Source organism: Camponotus vicinus, unplaced genomic scaffold, assembly GCF_025532165.1.
Source record: "Camponotus vicinus isolate PSW18456_S1 unplaced genomic scaffold, iyCamVici1.0 SCAF_10, whole genome shotgun sequence".
Lineage (NCBI taxonomy): Eukaryota > Metazoa > Arthropoda > Insecta > Hymenoptera > Formicidae > Camponotus > Camponotus vicinus.
This window is the reverse complement of record NW_028141946.1, coordinates 14,669,091-14,692,567: the sequence shown is the minus strand read 5'-3', so window position 1 is coordinate 14,692,567 and position 23,477 is coordinate 14,669,091. Positions and strand designations below refer to the sequence as shown.

At 37.2% G+C, this 23,477-nt stretch overlaps 1 protein-coding gene across 1 annotated transcript; it reads left to right on the top strand.

Annotated features, from left to right (window-relative positions):
- Nucleotides 1-8,220: 8,220 nt before the first annotated feature.
- On the top strand, nucleotides 8,221-9,477 carry LOC145960121 (zinc finger MYM-type protein 1-like). Its single transcript, XM_083079389.1, has one exon. The coding sequence runs from the start codon at nucleotides 8,221-8,223 to the stop codon at nucleotides 9,475-9,477; it is 1,257 nt and encodes a 418-aa protein (XP_082935515.1).
- Nucleotides 9,478-23,477: the final 14,000 nt, after the last annotated feature.

Below are 23,477 nucleotides of genomic sequence, written 5' to 3'. Positions count from 1 at the left end.
CTATGCGCAACTGCAAAATTGAGTCGAGCTACGCGATGACGACCTGTAAGAAAAGGTACAGCCGCTGGCCTGCGCGAAAACAGATTTTGTTCCGCTAATCTTCTCCGAACGGTGTCAACGGATACATTGCAATTGTGGACATCCCTTAAATTGTTTCGAATTTGAACAGCTGTTCGATGTCTGTCTCTTAATGAATTTAAAACAATAAATCGGTCATCGTTTTCATTGGTACGTCGAGGGCGCCCAGAACCAGGCCTCCTCTTGAAAGAATTGGTGTCTAAGTACCTGGCATAAGCACGTTGCACAGTTGACACTGACAGATCAAGTGCCTCAGCAACGTATCTTCGACTTCTGCCATCTTCAATTAAAGCAACAACTTGAGCAGCTTTTTCTGGAGTTATCGTTGCCATAATCGAGAAGTAATTTCGAGAAGAAGTAATTAATTATGGTTTCAATAGATGAAGTCGCAAGGAGCAACGCGTCTAGAGAGCTAGCAAATCAATCGCATAACTTGTACTATAGTCTTTCAATGTACCTGGCATAAGCACGTCTCAAACGGAAAAAACATTGAAAGACTATAGTACAAGTTATGCGATTGATTTGCTAGCTCTCTAGACGCGTTGCTCCTTGCGACTTCATCTATTGAAACCATAATTAATTACTTCTTCTCGAAATTACTTCTCGATTATGGCAACGATAACTCCAGAAAAAGCTGCTCAAGTTGTTGCTTTAATTGAAGATGGCAGAAGTCGAAGATACGTTGCTGAGGCACTTGATCTGTCAGTGTCAACTGTGCAACGTGCTTATGCCAGGTACTTAGACACCAATTCTTTCAAGAGGAGGCCTGGTTCTGGGCGCCCTCGACGTACCAATGAAAACGATGACCGATTTATTGTTTTAAATTCATTAAGAGACAGACATCGAACAGCTGTTCAAATTCGAAACAATTTAAGGGATGTCCACAATTGCAATGTATCCGTTGACACCGTTCGGAGAAGATTAGCGGAACAAAATCTGTTTTCGCGCAGGCCAGCGGCTGTACCTTTTCTTACAGGTCGTCATCGCGTAGCTCGACTCAATTTTGCAGTTGCGCATAGAGACTGGAATTACGCAGACTGGGGCAAAGCACTCTTTAGCGATGAATCTCGTTTTTGTCTCTATTCTCCAGATGGACGAGAACGAGTTTATCGTCGTCGTGGAGAACGATTTGCAGATTGTACTGTAAGTGAAAGGTACAGCTACAATGGAGGCTCTGTGATGGTTTGGGCAGGTATTTCAGCGGACGCTTATACAGATTTGCACTTTTTTGACAGGAACATGAACGCAGATGTATACGTGGAAGACATACTCCTTCCGTATGTTGTTCCGTATGCACCCTTTATCGGAGAGAACTTCTTGTTTATGCAAGACAATGCTCGATCACACACTGCGAGAAGAGTGTTTGATTTCCTCGATGAAGTTGGCATAAATCGACTTGTTTGGCCAGCAAGTAGTCCGGATTTAAATCCCATTGAGCATTTGTGGGACAATCTCGGCAAGAAAGTACGAAATCACGTACCTGCACCTCAGTCACTGCAAGAACTTCAAAGAGTTCTTCAAAATGCATGGGATGCAATTACGCAGGATGAAATAAAAAGACTAATACAGAGTATGCCTGATCGTATGAATGAGGTAATACGCGCACGAGGAGGTCATACCCACTATTAATACACACATGCGTGCGCCCGTACACACACACACACACACACACACACACACACACACACACACACGCCACAAGGAGGGTTTGGAGTCTTTAAATACTGTAGAGCTGACGAACCACGGGGTCCTTATCCTTGTGGTATACAAACGAGCACACACACACACACACACACACACACACAAACACACACACACGCCACAAGGAGGGTTTGGAGTCTTTAAATACTGTGGAGCTGACGAACCACGGGGTCCTTATCCTTGTGGTATACAAACGAGCACACACACACACACACACACACGCCACAAGGAGTGTTTGGAGTCTTTAAATACTGTGGAGCTGACGAACCACGGGGTCCTTATCCTTGTGGTATACAAACGAGCACACACACACACACACACGCCACAAGTAGGGTTTGGAGTCTTTAAATACTGTGGAGCTGACGAACCACGGGGTCCTTATCCTTGTGGTATACAAACGAGCACACACACACACACACCTAAATTAAATTGAAATTATGTGCAACCATTTTTTTTCAAAATAGCAGATAAATGAAAGCATACAAAACCGATAAATAAAGGTTCCCGCTTTGCTCCAGTGCGTGGCGTGAATCAGGTATCGCAGCCCAATGGGACGAAATGCATGTGAAAGTGTGGAGTATCACCTTTACAATGCTTTTTTACCGAGCTCGATACGATAATTATTCGCTGAGCTGCAAATTGAAGAAGAAAAAAGAGCGTTTTTAATTAAATTCGGAATAACTCAGCGAAAAATCATCGTATCGAGCTCGGTAAAAAAACATTTTAAAGATAACACTCCACACTTTCACGAGCATTTGGTCTCATTGTGCTGCGTTACCTGATTTACGCCGTGCACCGTCCCAAACTCGATCCTTTAATAATCAATTTTACATCCTTTCACTTCCTTATCCGCCATTTTGAAAACAATGGCTGAGCATAATTGCCACTTAAATATTCTTAAAGTGGACATTACAGCCTTCATTTTGTTTTTTTAAACATATTTTTACCATCATTATTTACCAAGTTATGATCATTTAAAATTTGATGAAATTTTCTCAAATTTTAGGTGTACCGCTTTTTTTGCGGGTGAGTGTATATAAGTTAATAAGTTAAAATATAGTTATTTTTATATATAATATAATAAAATTTATATATAATAAAATTATATTATAATGTATTATATTATAATGTAAAATGAATAATGCCTTGAAGAACATCAACCAATAATTCCATTTCCGAACAAAATTTTTCTTAAATTCCTTTTTTTCTGTTGTTTCACTTTTGATAATTTCAGTTGATAATAAACTAGTTTAATGTTTTATTTTACTATAAGTACTATCAAAATTGCAGATAAGTGTATTAAATGAACTCATATATATATATTTAATCTTGTAAAAAATTCATATATGTTTGAAGTAAGTATGATATTTTAATCAATTTGTTGACATATTGTGATATTACTAAAAATTACCTTGTTTTAATAAAAACCTTGTTTTAAAAGTAAAATAACAGAAAAATAACAGATTACATAAGCATTTTATATCGCGCCCACGTGCGTACGAATTTTGAGCCGCTAAATTCACAGTCTGGACCACTGTGCGCCGTATCGGGGTCCGTGACGGCCCCGATAATTCGAAAATCATAATATCGGCGACCCTGCTATCGGCGGTCTTCTTTTATGCCGATCATTCGTCCTCCGTCCTTGGAGGGTAGCGCCGACCGGACCTTGCGGTTACGGTCCTTGACAGCTGTTTTGTTTCCCGCTGTTCATCCTCTTTTCGCGGGGGTGAATTCCACCCGCGACTCTGCGCTGTCCTGATCCTGAGGCGCTATCTCCGTTCTCAAGTCGGAGGTCGGAAATGTCGTACCGGTTGTCGCAAAAAGGATTCTTCTTCTCTCTCTCCCGGTTGTTTTCCGGCGGGTTGCCCGGCGTACAAAAGAATATAATAAAAATTACAATTAGAAAAATGCGAAATCACAATAATAGCTCGTGTCTCCGGAAGTTTCGATAAAGGTAAAAAAAAATACGCCAAGTACATAAAAAATATTCTACTTTGTATGCATCTTTAATAAACAAATTCATTAAAAATAATTTTTTACAGTAATTTTCCCTCAAAAAATCATTTTCCTAAAAAATAAAACCTCAACAAATAATTTTCATTAAAAAATATTAAAAAATAAAATATCAAAACTAAATATGAAATCAATAATTACTATTAGCCAAGTACTTAAGAGCAATTTGTAAATTTGATAATATTTGCCGTGAAATATCAATTTTATACAGTAAAAATATTATACATAAATTCTCCCTAAGAAATTAAAACGCATTTTATATTTATTCAGAGACAATTGATTTTTAAAATATTTAATGAGAATTAGGATTCTTTTAATTCTTAAAACACTTTTTATATAATATATATAATTTAAAAAAAAAGTTTTACGCAAGTTTTAAATCGCATAGTCTTTAAATCGAAGTAAGTTATGAAAACTTGGCGTGCCCGGATCGTAATCAAATACAGATTAAATATTTAATTACATAATGTCTAATATTTTACATTTTATTGGAGATATATTTGTTTATAATGTAAACAATCCGGGCACGTCAAGTTTTCATAACTTACTTCGATTTAAAGACTGTGCGATTTAAAACTTGCGTAAAACTTTTTTTTTAAATTATATACATTATATAAAAAGTGTTTTGAGAATTAAAAGAATCCCAATTCTCATTAAATATTTTAAAAATCAATTGTCTCTGAATAAATATAAAATGCGTTTTAATTTCTTAGGGAGAATTTATGTATAATATTTCTACTGTATAAAATTGATATTTCACGGCAAATATTATATCAAATTTACAAATTCCTCTTAAGTACTTGGCTAATAGTAATTATTGATTTCATATTTAGTTTTGATATTTTATTTTTTAATATTATTTTATGAAAATTATTTGTTGAGGTTTTGTTTTTTAGGAAAATGATTTTTTGAAGGAAAATTACTGTAAAAAATTATTTTTAAGGAATTTTTTTATTAAAGAGATGCATACAAGGTAGAATATTTTTTATGTACTTGGCAAATTTTTTTTACCTTTGTAAGGTTTTTTTTAGAGGGATTTCACACCTTTCTGTAAAATTTTATACCCTTTCTACAAATTATTTTTTGGGGGAAAATATTTGTATATTATTTTTAAGGATACTTTTTTATTTTTGAAAATTATTACTGCATAGTGAATTAGTCTTTCTATAAGTCTTATCTGACGGCATATGTTTTATATTTCTGTGGTACACCGTATCTGCAACATTAGATTTCACCCTCAAGGGGTGGTTTTTAAAAATTGTTATTATACGGTAAATTAGTCTTTTTACAAGTCTTATCTAACAGCATAAGTTCTATATTTTTATGATGCTCCGTTTCTGAGATATTAGATTTCACCCCCAAGGGGTGTTTTTTAAAAATTGTTATTATACGGTAAATTAATCTTTCTACAAGTCTTATTTAACGGTATAAGTTTTATATTTTTGTGGCACACCGTTTCTGAAATATTAGATTTCACCCCCAAGGGGTGGTTTTTAAAAATTGTTATCATACGGTAAATTAGTCTTTCTACAAGTCATAACTAACAGTACAGGTTTTATATTTTTGTAATGCACCGTTTCTGAAATATTAGATTTCACCCCCAAGGGGTGGTTTTTAAAAATTGTTATCATACGGTAAATTAATCTTTCTACAAGTCATAACTAACAGTACAGGTTTAATATTTTTGTGGTGCATCGTTTCTGAAATATTAGATTTCACCCCAAGGGGTGGTTTTTAAAAATTGTTATTATACGGTAAATTAGTCTGTAGACATCTTAATTAACGGCACAGGTTTTATATTTTTGTGGTGCACTGTTTCTGAAATATCAGATTTCACCCTCAAGGGGTGGTTTTTAAAAATTATCATTATACGGTAAATTAGTCTTTGTAGAAATCTTAACTAACGGCACAGGTTTTATATTTTTGTAGCACACCGTTTCTGAGATATTAGATTTCACCCGTAAGGGGAGGTTTTTTAAAAATTTTTATTATATGGTAAATTATTCTTTGTAAGAAACCTTAATTAACGGCGCGAGTTCCATATTTCTACGACGCATCATTTTCGAGATATTATTTTTCATACTCAAGGGGTGGTTTTTGAAATTTGCTTTTATAAGGGATAGTTTTTGGAAATTGTTACTATACAATAAATTACTTTTTTTTTTTAAATTTTATTTAACAGCAGAAGTTCCGTATTTTTACGGCTCCGTTTCTAATATATTAAATTCCACCCCGAAGGGATAGTTTTGAAAATTGTTACTGTACGATAAATTAATCTCTCACACGTACGTACACACATACATATACATATCACACGTATGCACGCATTGATTTTGTCTCTTAAAGCATTGTACATATCGAAACAATGATCGTATACACAGCGATGTGAACGCCGCTTGAGGGACAAACTCGTTTTACTTGTGTGCGTGCGAGCATACGTACGTGAGACTGGAGAAAATCCGGGATAACGTAAAATGTCACAATTTTGATATACGATCATCATTTCTCGGGATTGACCTGCACCGATTTTATTCAAACAGGTCGCAATCGAAAGCTTATATTCACATTATATAATAAAAGTGTCGTTAGATTTTTTATTACGGCTTTAGTTTATTAAATATCTTAATCGAAAATTTACATGACGTGAAATTCCGGATAAGGTACTTGGTAGCGCCGCGTCGAGAGCAGTGACTCTCAATGCTCGGATCCTGTTTTTTATGTACTTGGCGTCACGATGCTACCGCGTCGCTTGATACGGCTCTCACAATCTTTTTCTGGCGCGGCCGCTCGGCTCGCGCCCCGTCAAGATTTCCGGGGCGGATGAACGCGCGTCGGGACGGTAACGTCACAATATAAATACAATATTCATAAATGATTCATTATTCATTTATAGAAATATTTTTGCTTACGCATAACTGGGAGCAATATTCCTTCATATAAATGTTGCGAACGTAAAGTGAGATTCGAACAATAAAATGTTGTGTTAATACTATGTCGAAACTATTCAACCATATTCGGATACAAAATGGTACAATATATTATTTTTATACTACCGATTGAGAGATGTGGTGTTATCATTCATCATTTATTTCTTCACTATATTAACCATTAATAATACAATTTTTTATCCCGTGAGCATATTATTCAGTTTTTCAACATTTTTCGGAATAATAAACGAAGAGTGAAGTCGTTCATTTTCAGCATTAATCGCGGCAAGGAAATCTTTTGCAAATAAACATACACATATATGAACCTTATTCTATATAAAAACAGGAATATATTTCATTCGGAAAAAAATAGCGTAAAGTATTTTCAGATACAGGTATTTTGGAACAACGTGGACTGGTCTCAAGATTCACACGTGTATTGTTTATTACGACATTCTGATCAGATATCAGATCGCTACGCTACGCGCTGTATATTTTATGGTCGCGCATTGCATTGTTTTTGTCAGTCGCGTTAACTTTCAGGAAGATTGGATGCGTTATTTGACTACATTTCGGCCACAGTTATTCTAGCTTTATTTACAGACCCATTAGTTGGTACGGATACGGCATTAAAATGAGTGATGGCCGAAAAAGATTAAGTGAATACCAATACAAAAAGATTGCAAAAGAGAAAAGAAAGAAAGAAGATGAGCTATTGGAAAAGACGAAGGCGCTCCACACGTTTTTCCGCCCAATAACGTATCAGGGTAACGAAAATAATATTGACAAGCCCATTCTCGAGAACTATGTTCAATCGAACTTTTCGTCTACAACCGAAAGTGAAATTAGCAGTATATCGAGCTAAGGCTCGAGCATTACATCAGAGCAGTCACAAAAACAAGATATTGCACTGTCAAAATTGACTGCAGAAGACGCAAGTGACTTAGGCTTAAGCTCGGTGAGTGACGATCCCGCAGAATGGAGAATTAACAACAATTTAATCGATCATTTATTTTCGAAGGAAATTAATCAAAATCTACATGCCGATTTCTCGTTGTCGAAGGCTCGTTTTGGTAAGCAAGATCGGTTTCTTTCAAAAAGTGCATTTTATCGACGATTGCCGAATGGAGAAAGTCAGCTGCGGAAATATTTAATTTATTCTCCTATAAAAAAGGTTTTATTTTGCGTATCGTGTCGATTATTTGATGGAACTTCTTTGCTAGCGACAGAAGGGTTTCGAGACTGGAGTAACGTGGACAAAGCTTTGAGTGGGCACGAAAATTCAAAAGAGCATCTCCAGTGTCAAATTGCGCTAATAAAGCGTAGTCGTACGGAAGGAAGAGTTGACTCTGGTCTTTGTACACAAATTAAGAACGAAATCGAATATTGGAGACAAGTACTAAAAAGAGTTATTGTTGTTGTAAAAGCCCTTGCTAGTTGCGATCTTCCATTCCGAGGATCGTCTGAACGTTTCGGTTCTTTGAGAAATGGCAATTTTATGATGACCTTGGAAACGATCACCGAGTTTGACCAGTTCCTGTCGACGCATATAGCACAGTGCGGAAATCGTGGTAGTGGAAAAACTTCACATCTTTTCTCAACGACTAGCAATGAGTTCATCAATCTAATCGCATCAAAAATAAAAAATACTATTGTGAGCGAGATACAAGCAGGCAAGTACTTCTCGATCATAGTCGACTCAACGCCAGATATAGCTCATATCGACCAGCTTTCTTTCATTATTAGATATATAAAGGAAAATAGTAGCCCGATCGAACGTTTTCTTGGTTTTCTACCAAACGTTGGACACAAATCTGAAGAACTTGAAACGGCTATAACTTCTATGCTTGCATCACTCAAAATTGACATAGGCAACTGCAGAGGACAATCATACGATAATGCTGGTAACATGTCTGGTATCTACACAGGATTACAACCACGATTGAAACGATTGAATCCTCTTGCCGATTATGTACCTTGCGCCCATTCGTTGAATTTGGTTGGAATCTGCGCCGTGGAATGTGTCACAGAAGCTGTATCGTTTTTCAGTACTCTTCAAAGTTTGTACACTTTCTTCGTTGCATCTACTCGACGTTGGGACCTTTTATCATCAAACATCAAAAGTAATACGAAAATTTTAAAACGAGCCGATGGAACTCGATGGTCATCTCGCCACGACGCTTGCGATAGTTTGTGTAAGAACTGGGATGGTGTATTACAATCTTTGACGATAATGATCGAAGATGTTCACGAAAAAGCAGTAACTCGATCCAAAGCTGCTGTATTAAAAAAACAGCTAGGCCGGTTCGAAACAGTGTTTATGGCCATATTCTGGAACTCACTATTGGATCGATTCAATGTAACGAGTAAACTACTGCAAAGTGTAGATATCGACATAGGAGTCACTGTGGAGCTTTATCATTCACTAATCGATTTCGTAATAAGCTTGAGAAGTGATGAGATGTTTGAAGTGTATTTAGAGAAAGCCAAATGCATAATTCCTGAAGAGTACGAATTCGATAGCAAACGTAACTACAAACGAAAGCTTCAACTTGATGAATCGAGAGAGAACGAGGTCATCATGACCGGAAAAAATAAGTTCAAAGTGGAAACTTTCTATGTGATATTAAATCGCGTCAGATCTGAATTAGAGAAGCGGCATTCAGCGTATGAAAATGTCTTCAAACGCTTTGATTTTATTAGAAGCCTCGTTCACTTGTCAGACAGCATGATAAAAAGAAGCTACGAAAGTTTATAATTATTACGCTGAAGATCTAGAAGACTCATTTGCCATTGAATGTATATACTTTCGCGAGTTTCTTAACAAAACTAGCTCATCAGAAGATAGACTAAAACTGATCAATGTTTGTAAGCTTATACGCGACCAAAACTTATTATCAGTGTTCCCTAACTTCGATATAGTTTTGCAAATATCTTTGTGTATGGCCGCCACAAATTACTCAGCAGAACGATCCTTTTCCGCTTTAAAACGAATAAAAACGTACTTGCGATCATCGTTGGCAGAAGAACGTTTAAATTCATTGGCAATCTTGATCATCGAAGCCGAACTTATAATGAACATAGAATATGACGACATTATTGAAGATTTTGCAAGCCGAAAATCTCGCCGTAAACCACTTAATTATTAAATATCAACATTGTTCATTACAACACTTATAAATGCTGTGTCCACTTGTTTTTCATTATTCCTGCAATATGTTACAGATCCCCCCACGCACACACGCGCGCGCGCGCGCGCGCGCACACACACACACTCAAGGAGGGTTTGGAGTCGCAAAATACCGTTGAACTGACAAGCCACGGGGTCCTTATCCTTGAGGTAAACACACACACACACACACACATTTACGCAACAGCCCTTTTCAGGGCTACATGATGTGCATGTTCCGATCGCGCAACCTCCCCGTGATGCACGTTGGATAACACTAATGCCGACGGTAAAACCCTTTAAAAAGAAATATTTCGACGGAAGTCGCCTATTTATATGTACTTTCGACAGTCCCAGGAGCTCATACAGCTCAATGAATCAAGTTAGGGCAATGAGAACTTTTCATCAGGAGCATGTAAGCTACAAATTTCTAAAGTTTCAAACAATCCACCGAAATCCATTTTCCATATTATATGTTTTGTGCGGGTCCTTAAGAAAGAATAATTTCGCCGCCTCCGAAAATTGCCGCCCTACACTTCAGCGTGGTTAGCGTATTGGTAAAACCGCCACTGCTCATACATTCACATGTTACAGAATTATGTATTCTTCGAATTATAAATCTTTATAATTTTTATCTGGACATGAATTATAATAAATTAATTTAGATTAATTCTCGCGTTTAACTTAATCAATCCCTCTCACTATTTCTATTTTTGAATCGCACTTGGTCCCGTCCCGGGTAATAAGGATTAAGTTCCTTTATCAAAAAGGAGACCGTCGAGCGGACATTCGGACCAGAAATAGTGTAAGATCGACCCTTCTGGTCGTTGATCTATATTTGGTCCTCCCGCAGGTTCGCTCGACCGGAGACATCTGTCCTTAAGGCACCTGTTCTCGGAAAACAAGTGTTACGTCCTTCCTTCGGCCCATCCTTCCTCGAGCCTGGACGTAACAATATATATATATATATATATATATATATATATATATATATATATGTATATATATATATATATATATAGTTATATATGTATATACAGGGTGTTCGGACATTCAATCGCCAAATTTTCAGAGATTGTCGGGGGCACCATAAGAATCATTTTTTGCAAATGAACCTGGAGTCGGAAACGTGTCATTACATCGCTACGGCATACGGAGTGTTCGAAAGAGACCTCGAAATATCACAAAAAATAGAAGTTTTACAAAAAATTGTTTCAAACAAAAGTTGTAGGGTGTGAAAAGGTCTATTTACTGGCGCCATGTGTTTGACCTTGGATGGCGTCGCCAAGGTCACGACAAGGCCACCTTGAATTTTTGAAGGGCTACAAGAATATGCAATAAAAAGTGGAGGGTTCCATTTCAAAAATTCAAGGTGGCCTTGTCGTGACCTTGGCGACGCCATCCAAAGTCAAACACATGGCGCCAGTAAATAGACCTTTTTACATCCTACAACTTTTGTTTGAAACAATTTTTTGTAAAACTTCTATTTTTTGTGATATTTCGAGGTCCCGACTCTTTCGAACACTCCGTATGCCGTAGCGATAGGATTGCCAGATGGCCGGGATTTCCGGGAAAGTCCTGGAATTCTTAAGCTTGTCCCGTGTCCAGTAATTGAAGTCTTCTGTCCCGGAAAATCAGAATTTCAACAAAATCATAATTTTCATGTCTCTAATTGGTACCTATAATTAACGCATTTGTTTGTTGCGAGTGCACAGCGGTACCCTCTCCATTCTTAGCCGATCGTCCGTTGTCCGCCACCGCCCCCGCCCGCTGACCGTCCGCATGCACAATTTTTGTTTTAGTTAGAATCGCGGCATAAGACGTGTTACTTTGTTTCGATAATCGTTTATCGCGTTGAGCGAAACTTACGAGTTTAGAGTCGTTTATACAATAACGTAACATTATGGAATCACAATTTCCATCAACAAGTAAAAAGAGACTCACGGGTTTTAATGAAAAATGGAAAAATGATCCAGATTTCAAGGACTGGATTGAAATGAAAAACAAATTTACTGCAATGTGCAAAACATGTAATTCTGTACGAAGGTCGCCGTGCATTGACAGTAAGTATCTTTACTTCCTTTTCTTAACATCCCTGCTTTGTTAAGGGATAATCAAATTTATTGATCGAAAACAAGTGAATCGAAAACAACAATGTTGCTTCGATTGTTTATTTATCATTGCCTTATTTAACCAAGTCGCGACATGACTATTAATTTAATATTATGAGTATAAATAAGCTGAAAATTCTATTCTATAGAACAATTTGTGTGTACTTAGTTAACTCTGATTTGTTTATTTTTATTTAAAAAATTTTAGGTTCACGCAAGTTCTGCTAAGTATAAGAAACTAGAATCGTCCAGAAAGACCGCAAGATGTATCAACAACTTTTTCATTAAAAAAGCTTCAAAGGAAGAGACTTTAATCACAAATGCAGAAATAGCTATTGTCTACCATAATGTAAAGCATGGTTTAAGTTACAATAGTTTGAATTGTTTTACTAAAAATATCAGCAAAATTATTCCAGATAGTTCTGTTGCCGCCAAAATAGCATGTGGTCGGACTAAAGCGTCAGCAATTACAAAAGGTGTTTTAGGACCCTTTTCACAGAAAAAAATTATATCAGATTTGAAAGATTCTCATTATTTTGCAATAAGTTCAGATGCATCAAACGTTGGTAACATAAAAACATTTCCATTTGCCGTACAATATTTTCACGAAAGGAGTGGAATATGTCAAAAATTATTAGATTTTTACGAAGATCCTGACGAGACATCTAAAGATATATTTAAATGTCTAAAACAAATTACTGTTGATGCCGGCCTGGATCTAAATCAAATAAGTGCTTATAGTGCAGATAATGCTTCTGTGAACTATGGCAATCACAATTCTGTTTATCAAAAACTAAAGGCCGAAAATGATCATGTTTTTAAAACAAACTGTTATTGTCATATAATAAACAATTGTGTGAAGTACGCACTAAAAGGGTTAGACGTTGACGTGGAAAGCATTATAATCAAAATATACAATGAATTTAGTTCCTCGGCCTTAAAAACGAACAAATTAAAAAAATGTTTTGAGTTCGCTCAAATTGAATTTAAAGAGCTTCTTCGCCATGTCCCTACAAGATGGCTCTCACTTATGCCAGCTATCGACAGATTGGTGTATAGCTGGCCTGCAGTGAAATATTATTTTCTAACTAAAGGTGCAGATAACTGCCACAGGGTGTTATGGGAATTTATTTCTGAAGATTGCGACAATACTGACTTCAGTAATGAAGAAGAGTGCACAAAGGAAAGCATAAATGAGTGCTATCTTTTCTTCCTGCAAAACTTGTTGCTTGAATTCAACAAAGTGATATTGCTATTGGAAAGTGATAGCTGCACCATTCTTGATATTGATCAAATAATGCGAAATCTTTGTAACCAGTTAAAAAGTCGACTGGCTGATAATTTTTTCGGCAATAAAGTCAGATGCAGTCTCAAAAACCTTACTGAAGACAAAAAGAGAAAATTCACGTCACAGGCACATACATTTCTACAAAGAGCAATCAAATACTTGGAAGACAGATATGATTTTGGCCCAGATACAATCTACAAAAAGTTCAAGTTATTGTCTCTTAAATCAGAGGAACTGAAATTGACATGGGACCAGCTGTCTGAATTTCCTGCCTTATTAAAAATTGAGAGTGCAATTGACTGCGATTCCCTGTATTCAGAGTTCACATGTCTAAGGGCTGTGTTTGACGCTCTCCCTAAAAATTTGTCGAATGATAAAATTTGGGCGCATTTTTTAGAAAAGACACATCTAAAGAATTTATAAATCTTAAGAAAATTGTTTCTTTTGTGCTCTCTATTCCTATTAGTAACGCGTTTTGCGCAAGAATATTTAGTCAACTCAACAGCTTGTGGACAAAGGAAATAAATAGAATGTCCATCGATTTGATAAAGTCTGAATTACAGACTCGTATAAATTATGAAGAGACATGCTCAGAAATTTTATCTCTTTTAAATAACTCCGAGGGAGAAAAACTGGTGAAGTTGACCAGGACAAATGATAAATACCAAATATAATTATAAAAGATTAAGTTGGACTTCCTGGATCGTTGACCGTGACGGACGTGTCTTCTTTGCGCTCTCCTATATCAGACAAATTAAAAAGTTTTATTTGAGTTCTATCATCGGCCTCCCCTGCTATTTCGGGAGTGCTTGTTTCTGGTGCCTTCTGAGCGTCGCGTTCTTTTGTTCTCCGTCACCTTTGCTGTGATTCGGCATTCTTGTGGCCGCCGTTATAATTCGCTGCGCCACGTCATCCCCGACCATCTTTGTTCGACCGGTCGCCTGCGTGGCAACGACACTCGACTATTTGATCTGTATTTGACTTATCATGTCCATCCAGGACCCTATAAAAGATCCTATTAATTCTAATCTTTCGTTTACTGACAATGACGTAACTAAAATACGCTCAGAATTCGACATGACTAGTCCCTGACGAAGAAAAGCTCGATTTTATTGCTCACTCCCTCCCTCCCTTCTCTCCTTCTTCGAGCCCGGCTATGGAAATTGAGGTAAATTCTAATTCTAACGATGCCACGTCTGTATTTCAGCCAGTGACCGCTGGGCCCGATCATTCTGTGACGGCACCTGCTCCTGCTCTTGTCGCGGATCCTGATCCACGGTTGAACTCCTCGAGATCAGATCAAAAATCTAACAAAAGGAAAAAAGAACATCATAATTCATCGGCTTCTGTGAGTAAACGTCAAGTTCTGGGTGTGGAGGATGGTCAACCGCCTCTTCAAGGTAAGGCAATTCAAGCCGATACTTCTTTTTTTGGTTTCTCTGTATCCGCGTCTGGTTCTCAAGATCTCCTCTCTACTTGCGATAACATGTATGATATCAATTCGTTGGGCCCCTTTGACGTAATTGTGCAAAAAGATGAGGAGAATAACCACCCCACTCCTATAGATCCATTAGCGATAGGTCGTCTTCTATATACATCCAACAAAAGTGACATCCTTGAAATTAAGAAAGTTGGATTTTCTAAAATTAATATCTGTTTTAAGTCACGTGAGGCTGCTAATAGTTTAATTTCCAATCGCATATTAAAAGATAAAAAATATTTAGTGTACATTCCATTCTATCGCACAACTAGGAAGGGCATTATCCGCGGTGTTCCACTCGATATTTCTGATGATGAGATCTTGAGAGGCCTTGATTCTAAGATTAGGATCTTGTCGGTTCAGAGGCTTAGTAAAAGGAGAAGAGATCTTCCTTCCTCTTCTCTTTCAAATGTAAATATCAATGTAAATAACAATGTAAATACTGCTAATCTTAATAATTTGACTCCCTCTCGAACTATCCTTGTTACGTTCGGAGGCCAGATCCTTCCAGACTATATTTATTTATTTATGTTAAAATATTCGGTTCTCCCTTTTGTTTCGAGGATTTCATTGTGCTTCTCTTGTTATCGTTTCGGACACATTGGCGCATATTGCAAGGGCCATGCCCGCTGTATTGACTGTGGGGGTGACAGGCATGGGGATGGTGTTTCTTGTCCTAAGAAAGATTGCGAACCAACTTGTATCAACTGGTGGACCACACAAGGCCTCCAACTACTGTTGTCCAGAATACATTCTCCAGAGGAGGACGAGAGAGATCTCTGCACACGAGAACATTCCTCTTTCTGAGGCGGCGTCCCGTATCCGGGGGCGTTCTAAGACCCCCCACGAACAATTCTCTCCATATAATGGTGAGTTTCCTAAACTCCCGTCCACTTCCTCGACTGCTCGGGGGCGTTTTGGCCCTTCTCCTCCTTCTTACCTCTACTCTCAGGTTTTGTCGTCGTCTTCCTCCTCCTCTCCCCCCTTTGAACTAAACGACTCTCCAGCGGGTAATTTCGCATCTCTTTCCCAGTCCTCTTATCCTTCCGACTTTTTAACTTCCTTGTCAGGAACCTTTTCAAAATCTAAACACAATTCTCCTTATATACAACCTAAATCAAATGACGTTAACAACAACAATAGTTACAAACCCTCCATCCAGGATCCTCGCTCGAGAGAGTTTGGCCCCGGAACAGGACCTTTTCCCAACCGGTCCCCCACCCCAACCCCCTCACTTATATCCGAATGGCAGAGCTCCTTCGTCTTCCTCTGGTAATGGGGTGGCCTTGGGGGCGGGATCTGATCCCCCTCCCCCACCACTCCTATCATTTATCCAACGCACACTTGGCCTGGAACCCCCACAGTTGGAACAGCTTTTACAAATATTTTATGTTATTCTCGAAAAACTCGAACCTTTTCTCAGACTACTGGGCCTTCATGATCTAATTTACAAAATTATAAATCTGTTTTCGGCAGCTTCCGGTGTTGAGAATCTTTCTTATGTCCATGCTTGAAATGTCTGAGCCTGATTGCTCTGACCGCTCGGCTCTCTCCCCCTTGACTATCCTTCAATGGAACTGCCACTCCATATCAAACAAACTCGAAGTGGCCTCATCTCTCTCCGCCAGCTACGACGTGTTAGCTCTCTCTGAGACATGGCTAACTGTGGATTCTCGTTTTCTTCTCCATGACTTTAATATTTTTCGAAAGGACTTCTCCTCTCGATTTGGAGGGGGTCTTATCTTAGCTGTCCGCTCTTCTTTATCTTATAGCTATATTGAAAATAGTATTTCAATTGAAAATAAGCTTGATACTCAAGCTATTACTATTCACTTTGAAAATTTTGAACTGTCTATCATTTCTATCTATAGAAACCCTAATGGTTCTCTTTCTTGGGAGGATTATAATTCTCTTTTTGCATTTTGTCAATCCTTTTCTAATGCCATCCTTGTGGATGATTTTAATGCTCACCATAATGAATGGGGCAGTGAACGAACAGATAATGAGGGAGAGAATCTGCTCTCTGCTGCAACTGAGGCAATCTTTTCTTGCATTAATGACGGATCCCCGACCTTCCTGACCCGTCCCGGCCAGAGGATATCGGCGATTGATCTCATCTTTATCTCTCCATCCATTATCGGCCTCTGCGAGTGTATGACCCTAAATGATTCCTTTCTTAGCGATCATTTTCCTGTAGTGACTCTCTTCAAGCGTATTCCTTTGAGAAAAAGATTTTTTTCCCATAAATTCAAACACAATAAAATTCTCGATGAATTGTTTATTAAAAATCTTTTCTCCTCTTTTGACTCTCTTAAAGAAGCCTTAGGGTGGGGTCCCATGGAGCGTATTACAGACGCAGACGTTCCGCTGTTTGTGATACGGGAAAGTTACGTCTGCGATTGGTCAGATTTTCAATACGCCCGATACACGCGTATCGTAATACGCTCCATGGGACCCCACCCTTATCCGATCAATCGCTCAGTCCTAACCATAAGTACCTCACCTTTACAAAACACATTCTTCAACAATGGCCATCTAATTCTGGTGAAACTCGGTCGCCGGGGCGGCGTCCTCGACGCGGTGGGGGCAGATTTTCTCCACCCGCCCCATGGTGGAACGATGCCTGCCAGGAGGCGGTGGACGCCAGACGCAAGTTACTCTCCGTCCTCAAAAAACAGCCCTCATTTTTAAATTATCTTAACTTTAAAAGGCAAGAGGCGATGTCCAGAAGGATTTTGAGAGCGGAGAAGCGCAGAGGCTGGAGGGATTTCTGTTCCAACCTCAATCCAAATACTCCGGTTTCTCACCTTTGGAACTTTATCAAGCGGTTCAGAACCCGTCACTTCGAGAATTCAATCACCCCTCCCTCCTCTAACTTTCGTCCTTCGGATACCACTCAAAATTCCATTAACTCTCTCTGTCCTCCATTCGTGTTTCACCAAGCTTTTTCATCTATGAAAGATTTTCCTATAAACTACTCGTGTAAAGTTTTCGATCAGCCTTTCACTAAAGTTGAATTAACTTCAGTTATCCGCTTCCTTAAAACTCGTTCTTCTCCCGGACTCGATCGCATTGATAACCGCATGCTCTCTCTCTTACCAGATGAATATCTGGAGATCCTTCTCGATATCCTTAATCATATTTTTGACTCCGGGTCATTCCCAGCTTCCTGGAGACACTCTTTGGTTTTTCTTATTCCCAAATCAACTCCGGGCAAGCTTCGACCAATTTCTTTGACTTCTTGCCTCCTCAAAATTTTAGAAAGACTTATTTTATATCGCTGGTGGGTGGAATCGACTGGCGTCCTCCCCTCCTTCCAATTCGGCTTTCGAAAGAGAACCTCATGCCTGGACAATCTGGGTATTCTCACTTCCGAAATCCATCACGGTTTCATCTCTAAACAATCGACAGTTTGCCTTTTCCTTGATATTCAGGGAGCTTTTGACAACGTAATCCCTTCTTTACTAACCTCTCATCTTATTGATATGGGCCTTCCGCCTAAATTCTGCTGGTTCGTTTTTCAGTTGACATGTCTCAGAGAGCTTCAGTTCGTCGTTGATGGGGACCTAACGGAGACGCTCTTCTCCTATAAGGGCGTCCCACAGGGATCTATTTTGAGCCCGATCCTCTTTAACTTGTATTTGTCGCGATGCGGCTCCTCCGTGTCCGGTGGCTGTCGTTTGGTCCAGTTTGCGGACGACATTGCTTTTTATATCCGGTCCTCCGACCTGGATTTCTCCCGGGTGGCTCTTGAGCGGGCGGCGAATGCCCTTTCGGCCTTTCTGCTCGACAGGGGTTTGGCGATTTCCCCTTCTAAATCCGCCCTTATGATTTTTACTAAAAAACGGACAAATCTTTTAAATTATTCCATTTCATTGAACAATACTGATATTTTCCCGGTATCTTCTTATAGATTCTTGGGGGTTCTCATGGAACCTTATTTAACAGGCAACCTACACGCCAAATTTCTCATTAATAAATGCGGCAAACTCGCTAACGTCATTAAATTCCTTCGGGGAGTATGGTGGGGCTCTTGTCCTAAAACCATGCTCATGGTATACAAAGCCATGATTAGGGGATCCTCCCCTATGCCTCTTTCCTGTTTCCGTTTTGTAACGCGAGTTTAACTGAGAGCTTGGAGCGGGTCTCTCGAAGGGCTCTAAGATATTGTATTGGTCTTAGACGTTCGACTCCATGTAATGTGGTATACGCTGAATCTGATATTGGACCCGCTCGTTTTAGATCTGATTTGTTGGCCCGTAAATTCATATTTAAATCATTTGTTATTAAACCTAGCATCCTTATTAACAAACTCCTTCAGGAGTTCAAGGATCTTCATTTTGCGCATATGGATACGGGCTTCCGCTCTAATTTGTATGAAAGATTTCCTTTGTATCGAGCTTATCGTTTTGTTAAAGAATACAAATCTAGGATTGCCTTCTTCTCCAGGATTCCGCTGTTTCTTTTCTCTTATGAGACCTCGGCCTTTGTTCCAAACGTAGATTTTACATTGCCACATGTAGTGGAGCGGATTTCCTCTGCGGCATATCCTCAGCTTGCTTTTGGATCCTCTCTCTCATATTGAGGGAAGATGTCTATTTTTCACGGATGCCTCCAAAATCAATTCTCACCCGCATACTGGCGCAGCTTATTATTCTCCAGACATACCCATGCAGCGAAAATATAAGCTTGATGGCTGTTTTTCAATTTTTTCTGCTGAATGCATTGCTATCATATGCGCAGTGGATTGCATCCTTGAAAAGGCCATCAGGAAAACCTCAATATTCACAGACTCCCGCAGCGTGGTGGAGACCGTGTCCAGATGTACGCTGGACGGGGACCCTTCATATTTGATATTGATCCTCAAAAATAAGCTGAGGTCGGCTTCTCTTCAGGGATTGGACATCATCCTTGTCTGGATTCCGTCCCATGTGGGGATTCTCGGCAACGAAACGGCGGATTTCCTGGCGGGGGAGGCGGTTCGACATGGGGAGGCGGTTGACTTTCTCCCTCCTCACACTGACTTTTACTCTGTGGTAAGGGAGAGATACTTTGAGGCGGTCGAGAAACATTTACTTGCATTGGCTAAAAGCCATGACAAACAATATTTCAGCCTTTATCCCGCCTTTGCGAGAAAACCCTGGTTTGCTAAGCTTAAATTAAGTCGATCGGAAATCGCGACAATTAGTAGGATCAGATCTAATCACTACAATCTAAATTACAGCCTCCACAGATGTGGCATCGTTGGACGTCTGGACTGCCCTTGTGGCTCGTCTTTGCAGGATATTGAGCATGTTCTATGGTCCTGTCCGCTACTGAACGATTCTAGAATACAACTCCTAAGCTCCTTGCGAAAAGTTTTGGACTCCCCTCCGCCATACAGTGTTTTCGAGCTCTTGAGAGTGCCCTCTGTAGAAATCGTGCACCCTATTCTTTCCTTCCTGCACAAGAGCAACTTACAAATATGACTTTTTAACTCGGACTGTGTAGACTGTTCCTTCCCTCCTGTACGTCAAATACACTGAAGACCATCTGGCAGCATGGGCAAAAAGTGAGATTGCCCAGTGCCATTAATCGAAGAAGAAGAAGAAGAAGAAGATTAAGTTTGATTCACCACATTAAACTAATGAGCCAAAGAAGAGTCAAACTTTTAAGTTATTTTCTTTTAGTTTTGAAGTTTTTTGTTTTTATTTGATTTTGTCAACTTAAGCATTATCCAAAAATGAGCCAAAGAAGAGCCAAACTTTTAAGTTACTTTCTTTTAATTTTGAAGTTTTCTATTTTTATATTTAAGTATGTTAATTTATTTAAACATTGTCCAAATGATGCAGTTAAGTTTTTTAATAGTTTATGTAATTGAATTTTGAAGTTTATTTTTATTTAAGTATGTTAACTTACTTAAACATTGTCCAAATTATACAGTTGTTTTTTTTTTAAATTATGTAGTTGACTTACCTATAGTTCTTATTCAACATTAGTCGCTTTCCATTTACATCAAAACTCAAATAAATCTCACTTGTGACGTCATAACTCAGTTGAATGCATGTTCCTTTTGATGTTGGCAAGTGAGATTCAACTGAGGATGTTAGCCTATCAGACTCAATAAAGCACACGGTTTCGAGCTTGTGCTTTACTGAGTCTGATAGATTCACATTAAAAGTGAGGTTAAGGCTTGTAAGACGAGAACTCGATAGTGATAGTTTTGTCATCAAAATAAGCAGGTAAGTACAAAATTGTAAATAATAAAACAAAATAATTGTGAATAATTATTGATAGTAAATAATCTTGTAAATAATCTCTTCTAGTTATGTCATATCTTTTATTGCGAGTAGCAGATGGATGGATCACTAATAAGGATGGTGATTTTTATGTGGAAGATACCGGTAATTATTTTAACTACGAAGTTCTTCACTGATAATTAACTAAGTTGTTAAATAATAATATATTCTGTTAATGTATTTTAGAGCAAAAATGCAGAATGTGGATTCCAAATAATTTAATAGGATTTAATGAGAAAAATGAAGTATATTTTAAAAATCAGGAAAGTAATGGCATTAAAAAAACTATAAAAGTTATTGACATAAGTCACGAGTTTAAAGAAAAAAGTGGAAGTGAAGTTGAACATTTTGACGAAAATTTAGTCCAATCTGAAGGAACAAGTGATGTGATCGAAGTTGAAGAATTAGATGCTACAAAGACAAAAGAAAAAAGAAATACCTGGTCTGTAAATGAAACTCGTGCCTTAATAGCAGCTATAGAAGCTCGTTATGATGATATGTATCATGTACATAAAAGAAAAAATTTTTGGATCATTATTAGTGAAGAACTTAGTAGTCAAAATATTGAAGTAAGTGAAATTATACAATTAATGTTAGTAATAAAAAAGTAATAAAACTTTGTTTTATTGTTCTTACTTTTTCAAATGATTGTTTTGTGAATGTCTGCATTATATTTATGTCATGTTGAACAAAATGTCCTAAAATATTTCTTTAATTTTTAGGCTTCCGAATTGGCATGTAAAAAAAAAGGCAAAATTTAGTGCGTACCTATAAAAATACAAAAGATGTAAAGTCTAGAACAGGAAGAGGTCCTGTGAAATTCACTTTTTATGATAGATTGGATGAGTTATTGGGTGATTCGCCATCGAATGCAAGCCCACATTCATTAGATGTTGACGAATTGCAATTGCAATTGCAATTGCAAGATACTCAATCAACATCGAATTCCAATTCTGACATCAACTTAAACAGTTTTTCTTGTTCTAATGATTCATCTTATAAGCCAAAAAGAAAAAATCCATCAATGGAAATAGCAAAAATAAAAAAGAAATATTTTGAAGATAAAATGGAGACAATCAAAGAAAAAGAAATCTGCAGAAAATTTTATGTTGAAGAAAGCTTGAAATACAAAAAAGAAAAGCTAGATCTATATAAAGAAAAAGTGGAAATGGAAAAGAAAAAAATAAAAGTATTTGAAGACTTACAGAAGATTTTAAAAGAAAAAAATACATAGAATATTAATGGTCAGTATTACAAAACTGCAATCGAAGGTTGATTCTCAGTTAAGTTTAATCTTAGTTCGTACTAGAAACCTTTAGTGACAAGTATTTTATTCTAGCATATGCAAAGTGCCATTACATTTAAAGAATTATCTTAACATAAAACAGTGAAATTAAAAAAATTTTAAGTTAGAATTCAGAATGTTTATATGAATTTAGAATTCGGGATGTTTATTTTTTTGTTTATTAATTTATGTAATTTATTTTATTTATTACTTAATTAGAACCATTATGTTCAACATAACGTAAATATAATTCAGACAAAAAAAAACATTACTTGAAAGGGCAAGAATAATAAAACAAGTTTCATTCTTTTTATTTTTAACATTAATTGTATAAGTAATTTCACTTAAATATTTTGACTACTAAGTTCTTCACTAATAATTAACGAAATTTTTTTTATATTTGTGCAATCATACCGAGTTCCTAGAACTAATAGGACCTAGTCAAACATTTTTTTTGTTATATTTTTAAAAGTAATAAGTTAAAAATTAAAGTTAATAAAATAAAATTAAATAAAATCAATTATTTTCATAAAAATAAAATAATAAAATATGATATTCAATATAAAATATCCAAAAAGAAAGACTGAAAAAAGATTTAGGTTTATATTCTTTGTTTATTAATAACACTGTTAGTTATAACACTGTTAGTTATTTTAAAATAAAATTTTTATTTATTGTTCATTTTTTTAAATGTACATATCTAAATAAACATTTTTTCAAAAATTTGATCTCTTCTGGAATAATTTTCACTTATACCACTAACTCTTACTATATCTATTACATTATCATTATGCTCAGTATTATCATCGACATCAAATTCGTCATCATTGCTCAAACAAATATTATGTAATACGGCTGCAGCTACTATGCATTCTACTACAAACTTTAAATTATCATTTTCAAAATATTTTAATCTTCGAAATCTTCCTTTTAAAAGCCCAAAAGCATTTTCAATTACAATTCTAGTTGCGGAATGACGATAATTGAATATTTTTTTATTTTGAGTTAGATTACCATTGTCTTTAAATGGACAGATTAGCCAGTCCAAACAGGGGTATGCTGAGTCTCCTAATAAGAAATTTTCACTCAAGAACCCATCTATACCTTTCCTATACATTGACGATTTTTTTAAAAGGCGACTGTCATG

Excerpts from the sequence above, each read along its gene's own strand:
- LOC145960121 (XM_083079389.1), top strand. The coding sequence starts at position 8,221 with ATGACCTTGGAAACGATCACCGAGTTTGACCAGTTCCTGTCGACGCAT.